This window comes from Sciurus vulgaris, assembly GCF_902686455.1.
Source record: "Sciurus vulgaris genome assembly, chromosome: 16".
NCBI classification, from domain to species: Eukaryota; Metazoa; Chordata; class Mammalia; order Rodentia; family Sciuridae; genus Sciurus; species Sciurus vulgaris.
In genome coordinates, this window is record NC_136477.1 from 52,334,101 (window position 1) to 52,347,947 (window position 13,847).

The following is a 13,847-nucleotide window of genomic DNA, read 5'->3' on the forward strand; positions in this document are numbered from 1 at the left end:
TTGGTATCTTTTTGAATCCATGTGTATTTCAAAATTTCCAAAGTAGCTCCTTTTCATTATGTTCACTAATCTCTAGCTTCTTCCCCCTTAGGCAGTGTTATCAGATAAAAGCAATTTTTATCTTTTATTTTACTATCTTAATTGTAAATATTTTATAAGCTAATCATATATGCATATTTAATCCCTTTTAGATAATTATCATTTTAAATATTTAATACTTGGTACTGGGGTTGTGGCTCAGTGGTAGAGTGCTTACCTTGCATGCGTGGGGCACTGGTTTCAATCCTCAGCACCACATAAATAAACAAAATAAATAAAATGAAGGTATTGTGACCATCTACAGCTAAAAATTAAAAAATAATTTAAAATATATATACATATTTAATACTTTCAATTTTTTTTGAGAATTCACAAAGGAAACCACATATGTATATGTGACAGAAATGTGTTAACATGTATATAATTTTTCACTTTAATTTTATACTATGAAGTTCACTGTGAGTGGAAAAATTGAAATACAGAATAACCACTAATTCTGGAGTGGACAGAATAAACTTCAACCCTTCAGGTTCAGTTCCCTGAGAAATCCACATAGATCCAAGTTACTCACAAAGTCAATATGTCCAGGCATCCAACTAGTAGAAAGAAAACGTAAGCATTTGCTCCCAACATTTAAAAATTAGGGGAGATCTCTCTCTCTCTCTCTCTCTCTCTCTCTCTCTCTCTCTCTCTCTCTCTCACACACACACACACACACACACACACCCACCCCTTGGTTTTTTGACCATGCAGCACTTGTTTTCTGCAAATAATAGTAGAGCCAGGATTCTGGGTAGTACTGGAACTGGAATTCAACTCCATGGAGGCCAAAGGTCATGATTTTTACCCTTTATCTCTCTCTTTTGATATATAAAATGTGGTGGTTGATGTTTCCAGCATTATGTCACACCTACAATCATTTATAGCATATGCTTCTGAAGCCCTGCCTGAAGGAGCAGTGAGTACCTGTAATGATTGCGACTATAAATCCTAACAGTTGGGGCAAAACCATAGTGTTATTTACAGTTTTATTTGGGGTTATCCATTATTTAAGAATAAAATTTGATAAGTAGGAATAATCAACCATAATGTTGTTGGATTTACTTCCCTAATACTCAAGACATTTTTGGTGGTCATTCCTATTACTGAGATTATAATGTTGAAAAATAAAAACTGTGAAAGCAGTATTTCTGGTAAATATCTTCTGACTTGATTTGATTTAGAGAGGGGTTACCAAATTTTAATATAAACTAAGGAACTTGCAGAACAGCATATTAAAATTATCCAAGTCTGGGCTGGGGTTATAGCTCAGTTGGTAGAGTGCTTGCCTCGCAAGCATAAGGTCCTGGGTTCGATCCTCAGCACTGCAAAAAAAAAAAAATTATCCAAGTTTCTTAACTATTGTTAAATAAATAAGATACTACCATTTAAATTTTAGAAATTGAGCTTTCTTCTCCACATTAGTGTTCAGTGGTGTTCTGAGATGAGAGGGGGGGTTTTTTTTGTTTGTTTTTTTGGTCTTTGGGGTTTTTTTTTTTTTTTTTTTTTTTTTGGCTAAAAAGGGTAAGCTGCTAAGGTAACAGAACTGTGTTTACAACCTTATTTGTAGATCCATAGCATCTCCTTGCCCAAGCGTTTGCATCGTACCAAAATCTGCTGTTGGGATTGTAAGACTGTAGGTCTTTGGCTCCATATCCTTTCTTCTGGGTGTGGGTATGAGTATATGTTTGTTCTACCCCCTACCCCAGATCCTTTCTCCCTTTCCTGCTTTTTTCCAACCTTTTGGTGTTCATGGGGGTGCCACCAGGCTTATTGTTGTCTTAAAGGAAACAATCTATCAAGGTGGAAGCATTTGCTTTGTAATTGGTCTGATAAGCCATGTTTATATAGCTGCAATATTCCAATTTTAATTAGAAGGAAAGGCCCTTCTGATTATAAAAGTAATATAAAAGTGTATTTGACTATATTCAAAGCCAGTTCTCTTGTTTTTTGTTTTCTGGTGTAGATCTTTTTTAGTATCTTTAGAAGTGTTATAACTTTTATCACCACCACCAAAAGGCTTTATTAGACCCCCTTTTCTGTTTGGCACCATACTGAGAAAATCTTCAGCCTCCCCAAATCCTTTTAGAAAGTAGGTCAGATCTAAATAATAAGTGAATCAAAAGACAACATATGCATGAGAATGATTCCCAGCTCTGTTTTGTGACATTTCACTGCATCCCTGGAAGTCTACAGGGATTTGACAAAGTCTTCAAATGAATTTGAATTCTCTTGATCTTTTATGTGCCTTACACCACTCAAGATGAAAAACTAAGTATAACATTCAATCATAATAAATTGCTGGATCTTCAAACGTGACTCTGTAGGAAATAGAAAATTCTTCCCTCAGCTTTAACTTTGTCAATATCAAGTAATCCAAGTACTATAACTCTTGTCATTATTATTTATCACATTTTCCAAAGGGAAGAACCTTTGTTTGAAAAGCATAGGAAACACTTGATTTTGGATATTATTATCTGCAACTTGATCTTAGTTCAACCTAAAGGCAATCAAATGTTCTGTCACACTACCCCCAACTTCTCAATAACTTGCCTATACACATAACTGCTTTAGAACTAATGGTTACTGGGTATCCATTAACTAAATAGTTCACTTTCATCTTAAGAAAAGCTATTTGTATAACAGGGTGCCATCATTATTTGCTGTAGCAAAGTAATACTTTATTGCCAGAGCCTAAATCTTCTGTGGTATAATTAGGGGAAACTATTTGAGGATGTCTCAGCAAGTAAATTATTGGTAGATTATATTGGGCCTTTGAGTGTAAGTTCTCTTAAGGTAAGAATTCTTAGCTTTGGTTTAGAAACAGTCTCTGCAGTTTTAGCTATCTGGTGAACTTATCTGTCTTTCCTCACTAGTGGCAGTGACAGGCTTAGTGGCAGCTCCCTGGGCTTTCTTGCCAGTTGCATGCATTGAGCATTTGATATGTTGGCAGACAGAGCTGATTCTTGGATGCGTGTCTGAACCTCTACAGGTCTGCTTCTGGCAGAATTGAGTGTGACTCTTATCCTTTCCTTTACCCATTAAGCTATCGTTATGGCTTCCTTATCTGTATTTCTTCTGCAGACATGCCTTTGAAAGTGTTTGGCTCTCTTTTGGCAGTTTATTTGATAATGTGTAAGTGTAGAAGCATTTCTAAATTATATTGGATTTCTTTGAGGGAAAAAGAGAGAAAATAAGTGAAGATTTGTCTTAATTTGACAGCTCCGATGGACTTGTTTTGATTTTCAATATGGGAATTCTTTCCTAAGAGTTCAATTTAGTATGTGAAAACGTACTTAATTGCATCTGTTTTACCCAGAAAAAGTTGTATGTTCGTCTCTGAGCCTGATATATAACCTAAACTTTTTCTTACCACTGTAAATCTCATGGGTATGTTGAGATATATATGTGTGTGAGGGGAAAATGAATCTCTCATATTTGGAGTTGGTGTTTTGGGTATTTCTTAGCTGAGGTTGGAAGGGGCACATTTAAAGAAAGGTGATTGCATGGAATTGCCATATATGGAGTCTTTTCAAAGTGTCGCTGTGTTTTATTCTGTGTTGGAGTAAGCTTTAGCTGCTAAGAGCATAACAAAGACCCTGCAGTAGATAATGCTTAATAATTAACTCCAAATAGCAAAGCTATTTCTGTGCTCTTTCCATTGAGATGTCAAAGTTGAGTCAGTTTGTTGATTTATATACGTAAAATGCTCCAAAATGACTTGTTACTCATTTGTGTTTTTATTCTGTTTGAAACACTTGTAGTACTTTGAAAGTCTGTAAACAGGAGAGTCAATGTAAAAATAGGAAATCACAGTAGTCTGAAGTCTGAGGCTGATCATCCTAGGCTGCCTTTAGGTAGTGCTGTCACCTGCCCAACCCATAACCAGATATGGGTCCCAAAGGTTTAGGACAGATATAGTGTGATTGGAGGTTTTCTCTCCAACCCCCTTTGTAAACAAGGTAGGGGAAAAGTCCCATTTATGATTTTCATCCATTGACGTAAAGCCATTTGCTCACTCTTTATATTAGTGTTTCAATTCACTCTGCAATAACAATAGAAAAATCCAATTAAACTTTTATGTCTATTTAGGAAGGGAATTTTTAAAGTTGTAATTTGCCATGAAGTCTTTTGTGAAATAATGGCCTTAATTCAGGATGAAACAAATAATTTGCCATTAAACAACCTTTATTAACAGTGATTTTCTAAATTGATGTGCATTAATGATATCTTTATAGATTTCAATTGATAGTTGAGATTTTTAATTTATTTAAAATTTCTTGTGCTCACATTTATATGTTCTATATCCTATGCTATCCTTTTAATGTGCAATTTTTAACTCAGTTATTCATAGACTTTCTTCTTTTATGTTTTGCTTTATTCTTCAAGCATAATTGAAGCCCACTGTCTCTTTATTTCTGTAAAATAATTTTAATGCTACTGAACCTGGGTGCAGCAGCACATGCCTGTAATTCCAGCTGCTCATAGGGCATTAAAAAAATTTAAATGCTTATGTAAAGTTTAATGTATTAAGTTTTAGGCAAAGAGTGTGTACTGGCAAGATAATCCACAAATGAGGAGATCTGAATTCCAGTTATGGTTCTAGGACTAAGTTTTCCTTTTGCTATATTAATAAGTCAATTAGTCTCTCCATTAGACTCCTTTTTGCAACCATAAAAATGCAAAGCGAGACTTATAATCAAACAAAATCACATAGATTTGTCTGTTCCTGCTTCTCCCTGCTAAGTACATCTGTAGAATCTGGAAATGACACAAAAGATAATGAGGAGAACTCTAAAAGGTGGAAAGAGGAAAATGCTCTGGTGAGGGACACAGAAGTGGCAGAACAACATAGCAGAGAAGGTCTTGCAACCTTCGGAACAGAAGAGAACCTGGTGTTTCTTGACTCTCAACCTACAAATTCAGGTAGACTCATTCTTCCCCTCATTTGAGTGGGACTCCTGCCAATATTAGGTGAGCCAGTCAAAACTGACAGGAAGGATTAGAAGCCCTGCTGAAAATGAGTGGGCGCCAGGAAGTGTTCTTCTTCCCTTTCATAAAGGGGACAGGGTGGGACTGACAAAGGGGATCACTTCACAACCAGCCTGATCTGGGAAATGATCTTCATCTATGAAGACTAGAGGCTCCCTTCCACTCCTAGAGGCCTTAGACAGCCTGACCATGAGAAACTTCTCCCACCCCTTCAAGCAGCACTGGCTAAGGACCTCCTGAATTCCCACCTCAAGAAATAAGAAAAGAAGAGCAAAATTAACTCAGAGCAAATGGAAGGAAGGAATTAACAGGGTTGGGTGTAAATCAGGTAAAATAAGAGAACAGAGAAAAAAGACAATGAAATTAACAAACCTTTAGCAAAACTAAAGAGAAAACACAGATTGCCAGAATCAGGAATGAAACAGGAGATATTATAGGTCCTTCAAGTATCATAAGGCTAATAAGGAAATGTTACAAACTGTGTTCTCATAAACTTGGTGACCTGGAAGAAATAGAACAATTCCTCAAAAACCACAAACTATGTAATTCAAACAAGATAAAATAGATAATGGGATTAGTACTGGAAACACTAAAGAAATTGATTTTTAAATGTATTAAAAACTCCTGAAAAAGAAATTCCCAGAAGTAGGTGGTTTTATCAGAGAATTAAAAAGAAAAATTAACATAAATTTTACAGTCTCTACCAGAAAATAGAAAAGGAATGAACACTTCTCAACTGTTTTTATTACCCTGATACCAAAACAAGGCAAAGATGGTACAAGAAAACTACATATCATTTATTTTATGAACTTAGACATAAGAAACCTTTGCCAAATATTCATGTCAAATTCAGTAATACATAAAAAATAAGCATATATGATGCCCAAAGGGTCTTTATTCTAGATGTAGCCCAGTGTTGAAAAACAACTAAGGTAATCTACCACATCAATAAGTTAAAGAAGAAATAAAATAAATACCATTTTTATGCAAAAAAATTATTTGACAAAATATAATGCACATTTATGATTAAAACTTTTTTTTTTTTTAAAGTATAGGGGATTGAACCCAGGGGGCACTTTACCACTCAGCCACATCCCCAGCCCTTTTTATATTTTATTTTGAAACAGGGTCTTGCTAAGTTGCTTAAGGCCTCAGTAAGTTGCTGAGACTGGCCTCGAATTTGTGATCCTCCTGTCTCGGCCTTCTGAGTTGCTGGGATTACAAGTGTATGCCACCACACCCAGCATGATAAAAACTCTTGAGTTAGGAGAACTGAATGGTCTCATCTTGATAAAGAGCACCTACAAAAATGTAGAGCTAACATCCTAAACCATGTGCTTTTCCTCTAAGATCAAGAATAAGACAAAGACCCATTCTTAGCACTGCTGTTCAGCACATTACTGGGCGTTCCAGCCACTGCCATGATCTAAGAAAGAAAATGCCTTCTGATTTGGGAAGAAGTCATTCAGATGACATAATTACATGGGTACACACTCATAGAGCTAATAATTGAGTTTGTAAGGTCTCAGGATATGAGATAAACACAGAAAAACCAATTGCATAATCTATATACTAATAAATGTAGAAAAAAGTTAAAAATCAGTATCTATAATCACTCTAAAGCAAAGTAAATTTAGATATCAGCTTAACATGTACAGGATTGACCTGTGTGCTGAAAATTGCAAACTGCCAACAAAAAACATCACAGCATATGTAAATGCAATACTGCATTTGTGTTTTGAAGGACTCAGCATAGTAAAAATGTTAATTGTCCCTAAATTGACCTGTAGATTTTATACATTTCTTATCAAAACCCATGCAGCTTTTTTTGTTGACATAGAAAAGGTTGTTCTAAATTTTATGAAGCATAATGTGGAAGGAATTGGTCTAAGCTATTTTAGTGGGAATTGGGGGGTATTAAGGATTGAACCCAGGTGTGCTTTGCCACTGAGCTACGTCCCCAGCCCTTTTTATTTTTATTTTGAGACAGGATCTCACTAAGTTGCTTAGGGCCTTGTTAAGTTGCTGAGGCTGACCTCAAACTTGCAATCCTGCTTCAGCCTCCCAAGTTTTTGGGATTATAGGCATGTGCCACGGCACCCAGCTGCTCTACCCAGTATTAAGGTCTTCTTATATAACTACAGTAACCAGAACAGTGTGGTAATAATAGAGAAACAGACAAATAAATGGGACTGAATAAAAATTCCAGAAACAGACCCACACAAATATGCCCACTTGATATTTGAAAAAATGTGAGAGATTTCCTCAACAGAGGAAAGTTATCATTTTCAACAAATAATGCTGGTATATTAGACCAAAAGAAAAAGTAACCTAAGTTTCTGAAGTAATGCTAAGCAAAGAGTTCATGGACTTGACCCCAAAAGCATGCTTTTGGATGACTAAAAAGAAAAACTGATGTATTAGAACTGGTGAAAATTTAAAGCTCTTGCCTTGAGCGGACATTACTAAGAGGATAAAAGAACAAGCTACAGACTAGGAGAAAATATTTTCAAACCCTATTTCCAACGAAGTTCTAGTATCTCAAATATGTAGAGAACTCTCAAAGCCCAACAGTTAAAAAAAAAATCTAATTAGAAGAGGCAAAAGACATGAAGGGGCATTTCACTAAAGAAGATATAAAGATGGCAAAATTGCACATGAAAATATATTCAGCACTATAAGCTCTTAGGGAAATGTAAATTCCAACCACAATGAACCAGATGCAGTGACACACAACTGTAATCCCAGCAATTCAGGAGGCAGAGGCAGGAGGATTGCACACTCCAGACCAGTCTCAACAACTTAGCAAGGCCTTAAGCAACTTAGATGACTCTAGGGAATTACACTGAGTCACAAAAGTCAACCTCATACATGTTGTATGATTCCATCTATATACAGTCTTGAAATGATAACACTATAGAAATGGAGAACAGATTAACTTGGTGCTGTTCCCAGCACTTTCAGAGGCTTAGGCAGTGGGATCACAAGTTCAAGGCCAGACTCGGCACTTCGTGAGACCCTTTCTCAAAATAAAAAGGCTTGGGGATGTAGCTCTGTGGTAGAGCACCCCTGGGTTCAATCCACAGTACCAGGAAGCAAGGAGATGGAAAACAGATTAGTGATTGGCAGGGGTCAGAATTGGGAAGGGACTAAGGGAGGTGGATTTGGCTGTAAAAGGACACCAGTGATGCTTGTGGCCATGGGGTGTTCCGTATCTTCATTGATCAATGTCAGTATCTTAGTTGTAATTTTATACTATAGTTTGGTAAAATGTTACAAAAAATTGGCAGAAACCACTTAAAGGGGACCTAGATGTTTTTTATAATTGTATGTTAAAGTACAGTTATTTCAAAATGTTTGTTTAAAAAAGAAAGCATAATGATACCCATCCTTCCTGTGCCAGAGAATCATTTTAAGCATCGTAGGAGGAGTAAGCTAGGGCAAACTGTGTCATGATGGATGCACATGGTAGCCATAAGCCCTACCCATCTGCATGTTTATTTTGACTTGACTCTTTAATATTTCTACCTACCATATCCAGAAACTACTTACAGTTAATTTTATACATTGTCATCTTTAATAATAAGGGTCATTTATCTTTCAGCTAATTCTTTTGAAGACTCTTTGTCTTTTGTCTTTGTGCTGGTCACCACACCAGGAATAAAAAAAGTTATTGAACTCAGTCCATGTTAGGTGCAACAGTCGATCTGAGTTTGGATGTAAAGCTGTTATTTTTTATTAAAGCTTCATTTCTGCTGTAACATAGTTTTTATTCTGTATTTTAGGATTTAAGAGACTCATAAAGATTCTGAGCCAGGCATGGTGGTGCATACCTATAATCCCAGAGGCTCAGGAGGCTGAGGCAGGGGGAGCACAGGTTCAAAGCCAGCCTCAGCAACTTAGTGAGGCTGTAAGCAACCTAGTGAGAGCCTATTTCAAAATAAAAAATAAAAAGGGCTGGAAATGTGGGGATGTGGCTCAGTGGTTAAGCACCCTTGGGTTTATTTAATCCCTGATTAAAAAAAAAAAAAAAAGATTTTGGTCTTTGGTTAGCCACAGAACTTCATTTTTATTAAGACTTGTTTTCATATTTTACTGTCAATTTGGAATACATCTTACAATCGATATTGATCTGGTATTAGTTTCATTGGCAATCTTCTTTCTTGATAATACATAAATAATCTCAAACTTAGTGTCCTTTCTAGGTTTAATGATATCTGATAATAATGTCTAAAACCAACTACTCTTTACAGTTTTTATCTAAATATTTTACCTGTCCTTAATTGTTAAATAGAGTTTAGGAGGGAGGAGTTTGGGGTTTTTTGTTTCTTTTGTTTTTTTTCTTTAGAGGGATTGCTAATGATTTGAGGGTATGATGATAAATTCAGTGATATTCTTTGGTGATAATATTTTTGTATATACAAATGTTAAAACCTCATTTCCCCTTACCACTTTTTCTCCTTTGTTTTTCAAGTGTCAATATACAGTATCTGGTTTTATGATAAGAATGACTGTCACCGCATAGCAAAACTCATGGCCGAGTAAGTATATTAATTTCCTTTTTATTGCCAAAAATTTGTAAAAGGCAGAAAAACCTAACCCTGGAATTGTCTATAATCCTGCTTCTTCCAATGTTTACAGACATCTGTTTCCTTCCAGTCTTTTTCTTCATGAATACATCAGGTTGTTATGTGGATTGTTTTTTTACAAAAATAGCTTTATGCTGTATATTCTACTTGAAATGTCAAGGCATTAAATTTTCCTCAGTGGTGTTTATAATGACTGCATCGTATCCAGTCCTACAGTTCATAATTTAACCAAAACCTTACTGTAGATTAGGGCCTCCAAATTGCCCAGCTCCCGGGGCTATCAGCTAATCCAGTGCACAGCCTGACAGCCACATGCAGTAGCTATCCAAATTACCACTGTAACAGATGGTCCTGTATTCAGTGGCCTGAGAGAGAACTCCTGCACACATCCATGTTGAACTCCTTTAAGCAAACTTGCTTTTAACACAGATTAGGTTTAGCAGTCCCCAGTCCACTAACGGATTATCTTCCAGAAGATTTCTTTGTAGCCCAGAATCTTAAAATTTGAAAAATTATTTTCATTGAATTAATGTTCTGAAGGGTGACTTGTGTCCTTTCTCATGAAAGGACAAAGAAAATACCCCATATGGCCTATCCATATTACTGGACTGCCAGTCTGGATTCAGGGAGCCCAAGACACTGTGGTTATGAAGGGGCTTTAAGGGCTACAGATCTTGGACACAGTGCTGCAAGTGTGTTCTGGTGTACCTCTGCCTCCTCCTCAGTTTTTGCTTAAATCTCAAAAATGTAGATCTCTCTTCCCCGTCTGTTAAATCAAACTTCCCTTTTCTCTCCTACAAGGTTTATATCTGCATGTTTGGAAGAAAACAGTCTTAATTTTTTTTTTAACAGTCTAATTTTTAGCTAAGTCTCCTAAAAGTTTAGATAAGTAGTTAAACTACCCGAAAACCTCAGTTCTCGGTTTACATTTTACCTTTTTAGGAATGGGACACATAGATAAAACCAAATTATTATCAGGACTGTCCTGGCATGTCCCAATTGGATGCATATCAGCCTCCTACTCTGTCGTCTGCTCTAGCTATAAGCTCAGAAAGCAGACCCATGTTTATTATTACTAGGTGCAGCCTGGAGAGCACCGCTCCCTGTAAACTTGTTATTTATTAGAAAAAGGGCTGGCTCTCTAGAACCTCTTTAGAACACCTCACCTCTAAAAAAGTAAAACTTTTTCAGAAAAAAATTAATTTCTTTCTTTAATTTATAAAATAGAGGGTTATGATTCTTAAGTCCAGGAGCATGAAGCCAATATCTGGGGTAGAGTCTCCTTCTTGCATCATAACATGAAGGAGAGCATCATGAGAGATCAGACATGTTAGTGCACGTCTGTCTTTGTTTCTTATAAAGCAGACTGATGCCATTGTGAGGGCTTCATCTCATGACTTAACAAAGGCATTGCTTTGATGATCACTTTTGTGTGTGCTGGGAATTGCACGCAGGGTCTTAAGACTACTAAGTAAACACTGTACCACTGAGCTGCACACGTGGCCTTTGATCGCTTTTTTTTTTGTTTTTTTCCTCCAGGGTCTTGAACATGCCAGACAAGCACTGTGTCACTGAGCTACATCCCCAGCCCTTTTCATTTTTAATTTGAATCAGGGTCTTGCAAAGTTTCAACCTTTTGATCCTGAAACTTCAGATCCTCCTGCCTCAGCCTCCCCATAGCTAGGATTACAGGTGTGCATCACCACATGCAACTTGGTTTTTAGTTTTGAAAGTATCAGTGAAGGCAGCTGACAGTTCTGGTTATTTAGAACACACATGTCGTTTGTTGATTCACCCAGAATATTTGTCTTAAATACTTAAACTTCGGAGTTTACTAACATATTCACATATTCTCCTGCAACATGAAAGCATTTGGACCCTAAATTAGAGAATCTGGTTCCTTGAGCCCTAACAAGTACAGAGGAAATCATTTTCAACTTCTTTCTCTTTAAAGGCAAGTTGTACCCCCTAATGCCGGACTTCAGATGGCAAATGAAACTGAAAACTGAGACCAATTGAAAATACTGTATTGAACTCTAAAATAAGATGAAGAAGTAGAAACAGGAAGCAGGGAGGGAAAAGAACATTTGAGGTTCTTTCATATTATCAGCTTGTTTGACTGGAAACAAAATTAAAGTTTTATTTTTTCTAAGTGCTGGCCTGTTTATAGAGGAAGATAATACCTTATAAAGTTTACCATTTTTTTTGGAATAAATGACTTTATAATCACCAAAGATTAAAAAGGACTTTTTTATTGTTCTTAAACTGCCAGCAACTGGGCACAGTGGCACACACCTATAATCCCAGCACCTCAGGAAGCTGATACAGGAGTATCTCAAGTTCAAGGTCAGCTTTAACAACCTAGCAAGACCCTAAGCAACTTCTGAGACCCTGTCACAAATTTTAAAAAATAAATAAATAAATAAATACAGGGCTGGGAATGTAGCTCAGTAGAGTGCCTCTGAGTTAAAACTCCAGAGCCCCCCAAAATAAAATAAAACTGCCTCCATATGCCTCTATGCTCTACATAATTCAGAATGTTGCCTTTGATAACCAAAATTACTGGTACAATTTTTTGGCATATTGTGCATCTAAACAAGTGTACTCTAGACTGGGGATGTCACTTAAGTGGTAGAGCACTTGTATAGCATGTTCAAGGCCCTGGGTTTGATCTTCAGCACCACAGTAAATAAACATGTCTTTCAGTGCTCATTCTTTTAAATGCAGTTCTTCTCATGACTCTTTTGACAGCCACAATATAATAAACATTCTCTAAGTAAAAAATTGATTTATTCTGAAAGATGCTTATACAAACTGAGGGGCTGGGGGCATAGTTCAGTGGTAAAGTGCTTGCCTAACATGCATAAGGCCCTGAGTTCAACTCCTAACACCGCAAAAATAAATAAAAAAATTAACTCAGGTTGGAAAAAAGTCAAATAAAATTTTAAAAACTGAGAAGCTATGTAGGAAATTGAATGAACTTTTAGGTCTATTTGGATATTCTCTATTTGAAGGCAAAGTCGAAAACCCACTACATTTAGAAAATGATGACTCTCCTGAAGAGGACTCTAGTCTGTCAGAAACTTTTTTTTTTTGCTCGTTTTTTTTTTTGTTTTGTTTTGTTTAATTTATTTTTATTGTAAACAAATGGGATACATGTTGTTTCTGTTGTACATGGAGTAACAGCATACCATTTGCGTAATCACACATTTACATAGGGTAATGATATTTGATTCATTCTGTTATTTTGTCCTTCCCCCCACCCCTCCACCCCTCTTTTCCCTCTATACAGTCCCTCCTTCCTCCATTCTTGCCCCCCTCAGAAACTTCTTTTAATAATAAAAACTTTTGTAGAATGTTTGCTCAGATAAATGGTATAAATTGGGCAAACTCGGGCTGGGGTTGTAGCTCAGTGGTGGAATGCTTGCCTCATATGTGTGAGGCACTGGTTCAGTCCTCAGCAACACATAAAAATAAGTAAAATAAAGGTATTGTGTCCATCTACAACTAAATAAATATAAATATTTTTGGAGAATTCATGAAAGTGAGTTTTATTCCTGGTCGTAGAGTCCTAAGGGTATGTTTTGATGTTTTAAAAGAAGGGAGAGATGCAACGGCATTTCTTGTTAAGTTTGAACTGAAAGAGGCTTTTAGAGTCCAAGCATCACTCATATAAGAGTCCTGCCACACCAACCCTGGCAGCTTCTGCTTTTAGCAGTAGTGAACTTCCTGAGATGGTCTGTTCACAGGTAACCAGAGGTGATTATTAGAAATGTTCTTTTGAACCAAAATAATGTTGCTCAGTGGTTGAGTGCTTTCCTGGCATGTGAGAGGACCTGGGTTTGATCCCCAGCACCACAAAAAAATTTTTTTGTTATTGTTTAACCTACTGCTTTTAAATAAAAGAGACATCATTGTCCCTCCCCACCACATAGTACCAATTGGGAGTTCCTGAATAGGCTGTTTTGAAGCCATAAACTGGCAGTGAGGAGCCTATTCTTGTCCTTGTCCTAGTACATTAAAACAAACCTTTCATTACTGAATTGATTTATTGCCTGTCATCATTGTCTGTCAAGTTTTCAGTTAATATAATTACCAAGTCATAGCTATTCCCATAAAATCCCATGGCAGGCAGGGTTTATTCATTTCAAGTTGAGACTGAAACCTGAATGAATTTTTAAAAAAAGA

General features: G+C 36.5%; 1 protein-coding gene across 4 annotated transcripts in view; it reads left to right on the top strand.

The window, feature by feature from the left end:
* Window positions 1–13,847, top strand: part of DCP1A (decapping mRNA 1A) — a 62,065-nt gene that overhangs the window by 13,620 nt on the left and 34,598 nt on the right. For all 4 annotated transcript variants that reach the window (XM_079115733.1, XM_079115732.1, XM_079115731.1 and 1 more), the window contains exon 4: window positions 9,545–9,611. In XM_079115733.1, coding sequence (XP_078971859.1) covers window positions 9,545–9,611 — 67 coding nt within the window. The remainder of the gene's footprint in view (window positions 1–9,544; window positions 9,612–13,847) is intronic.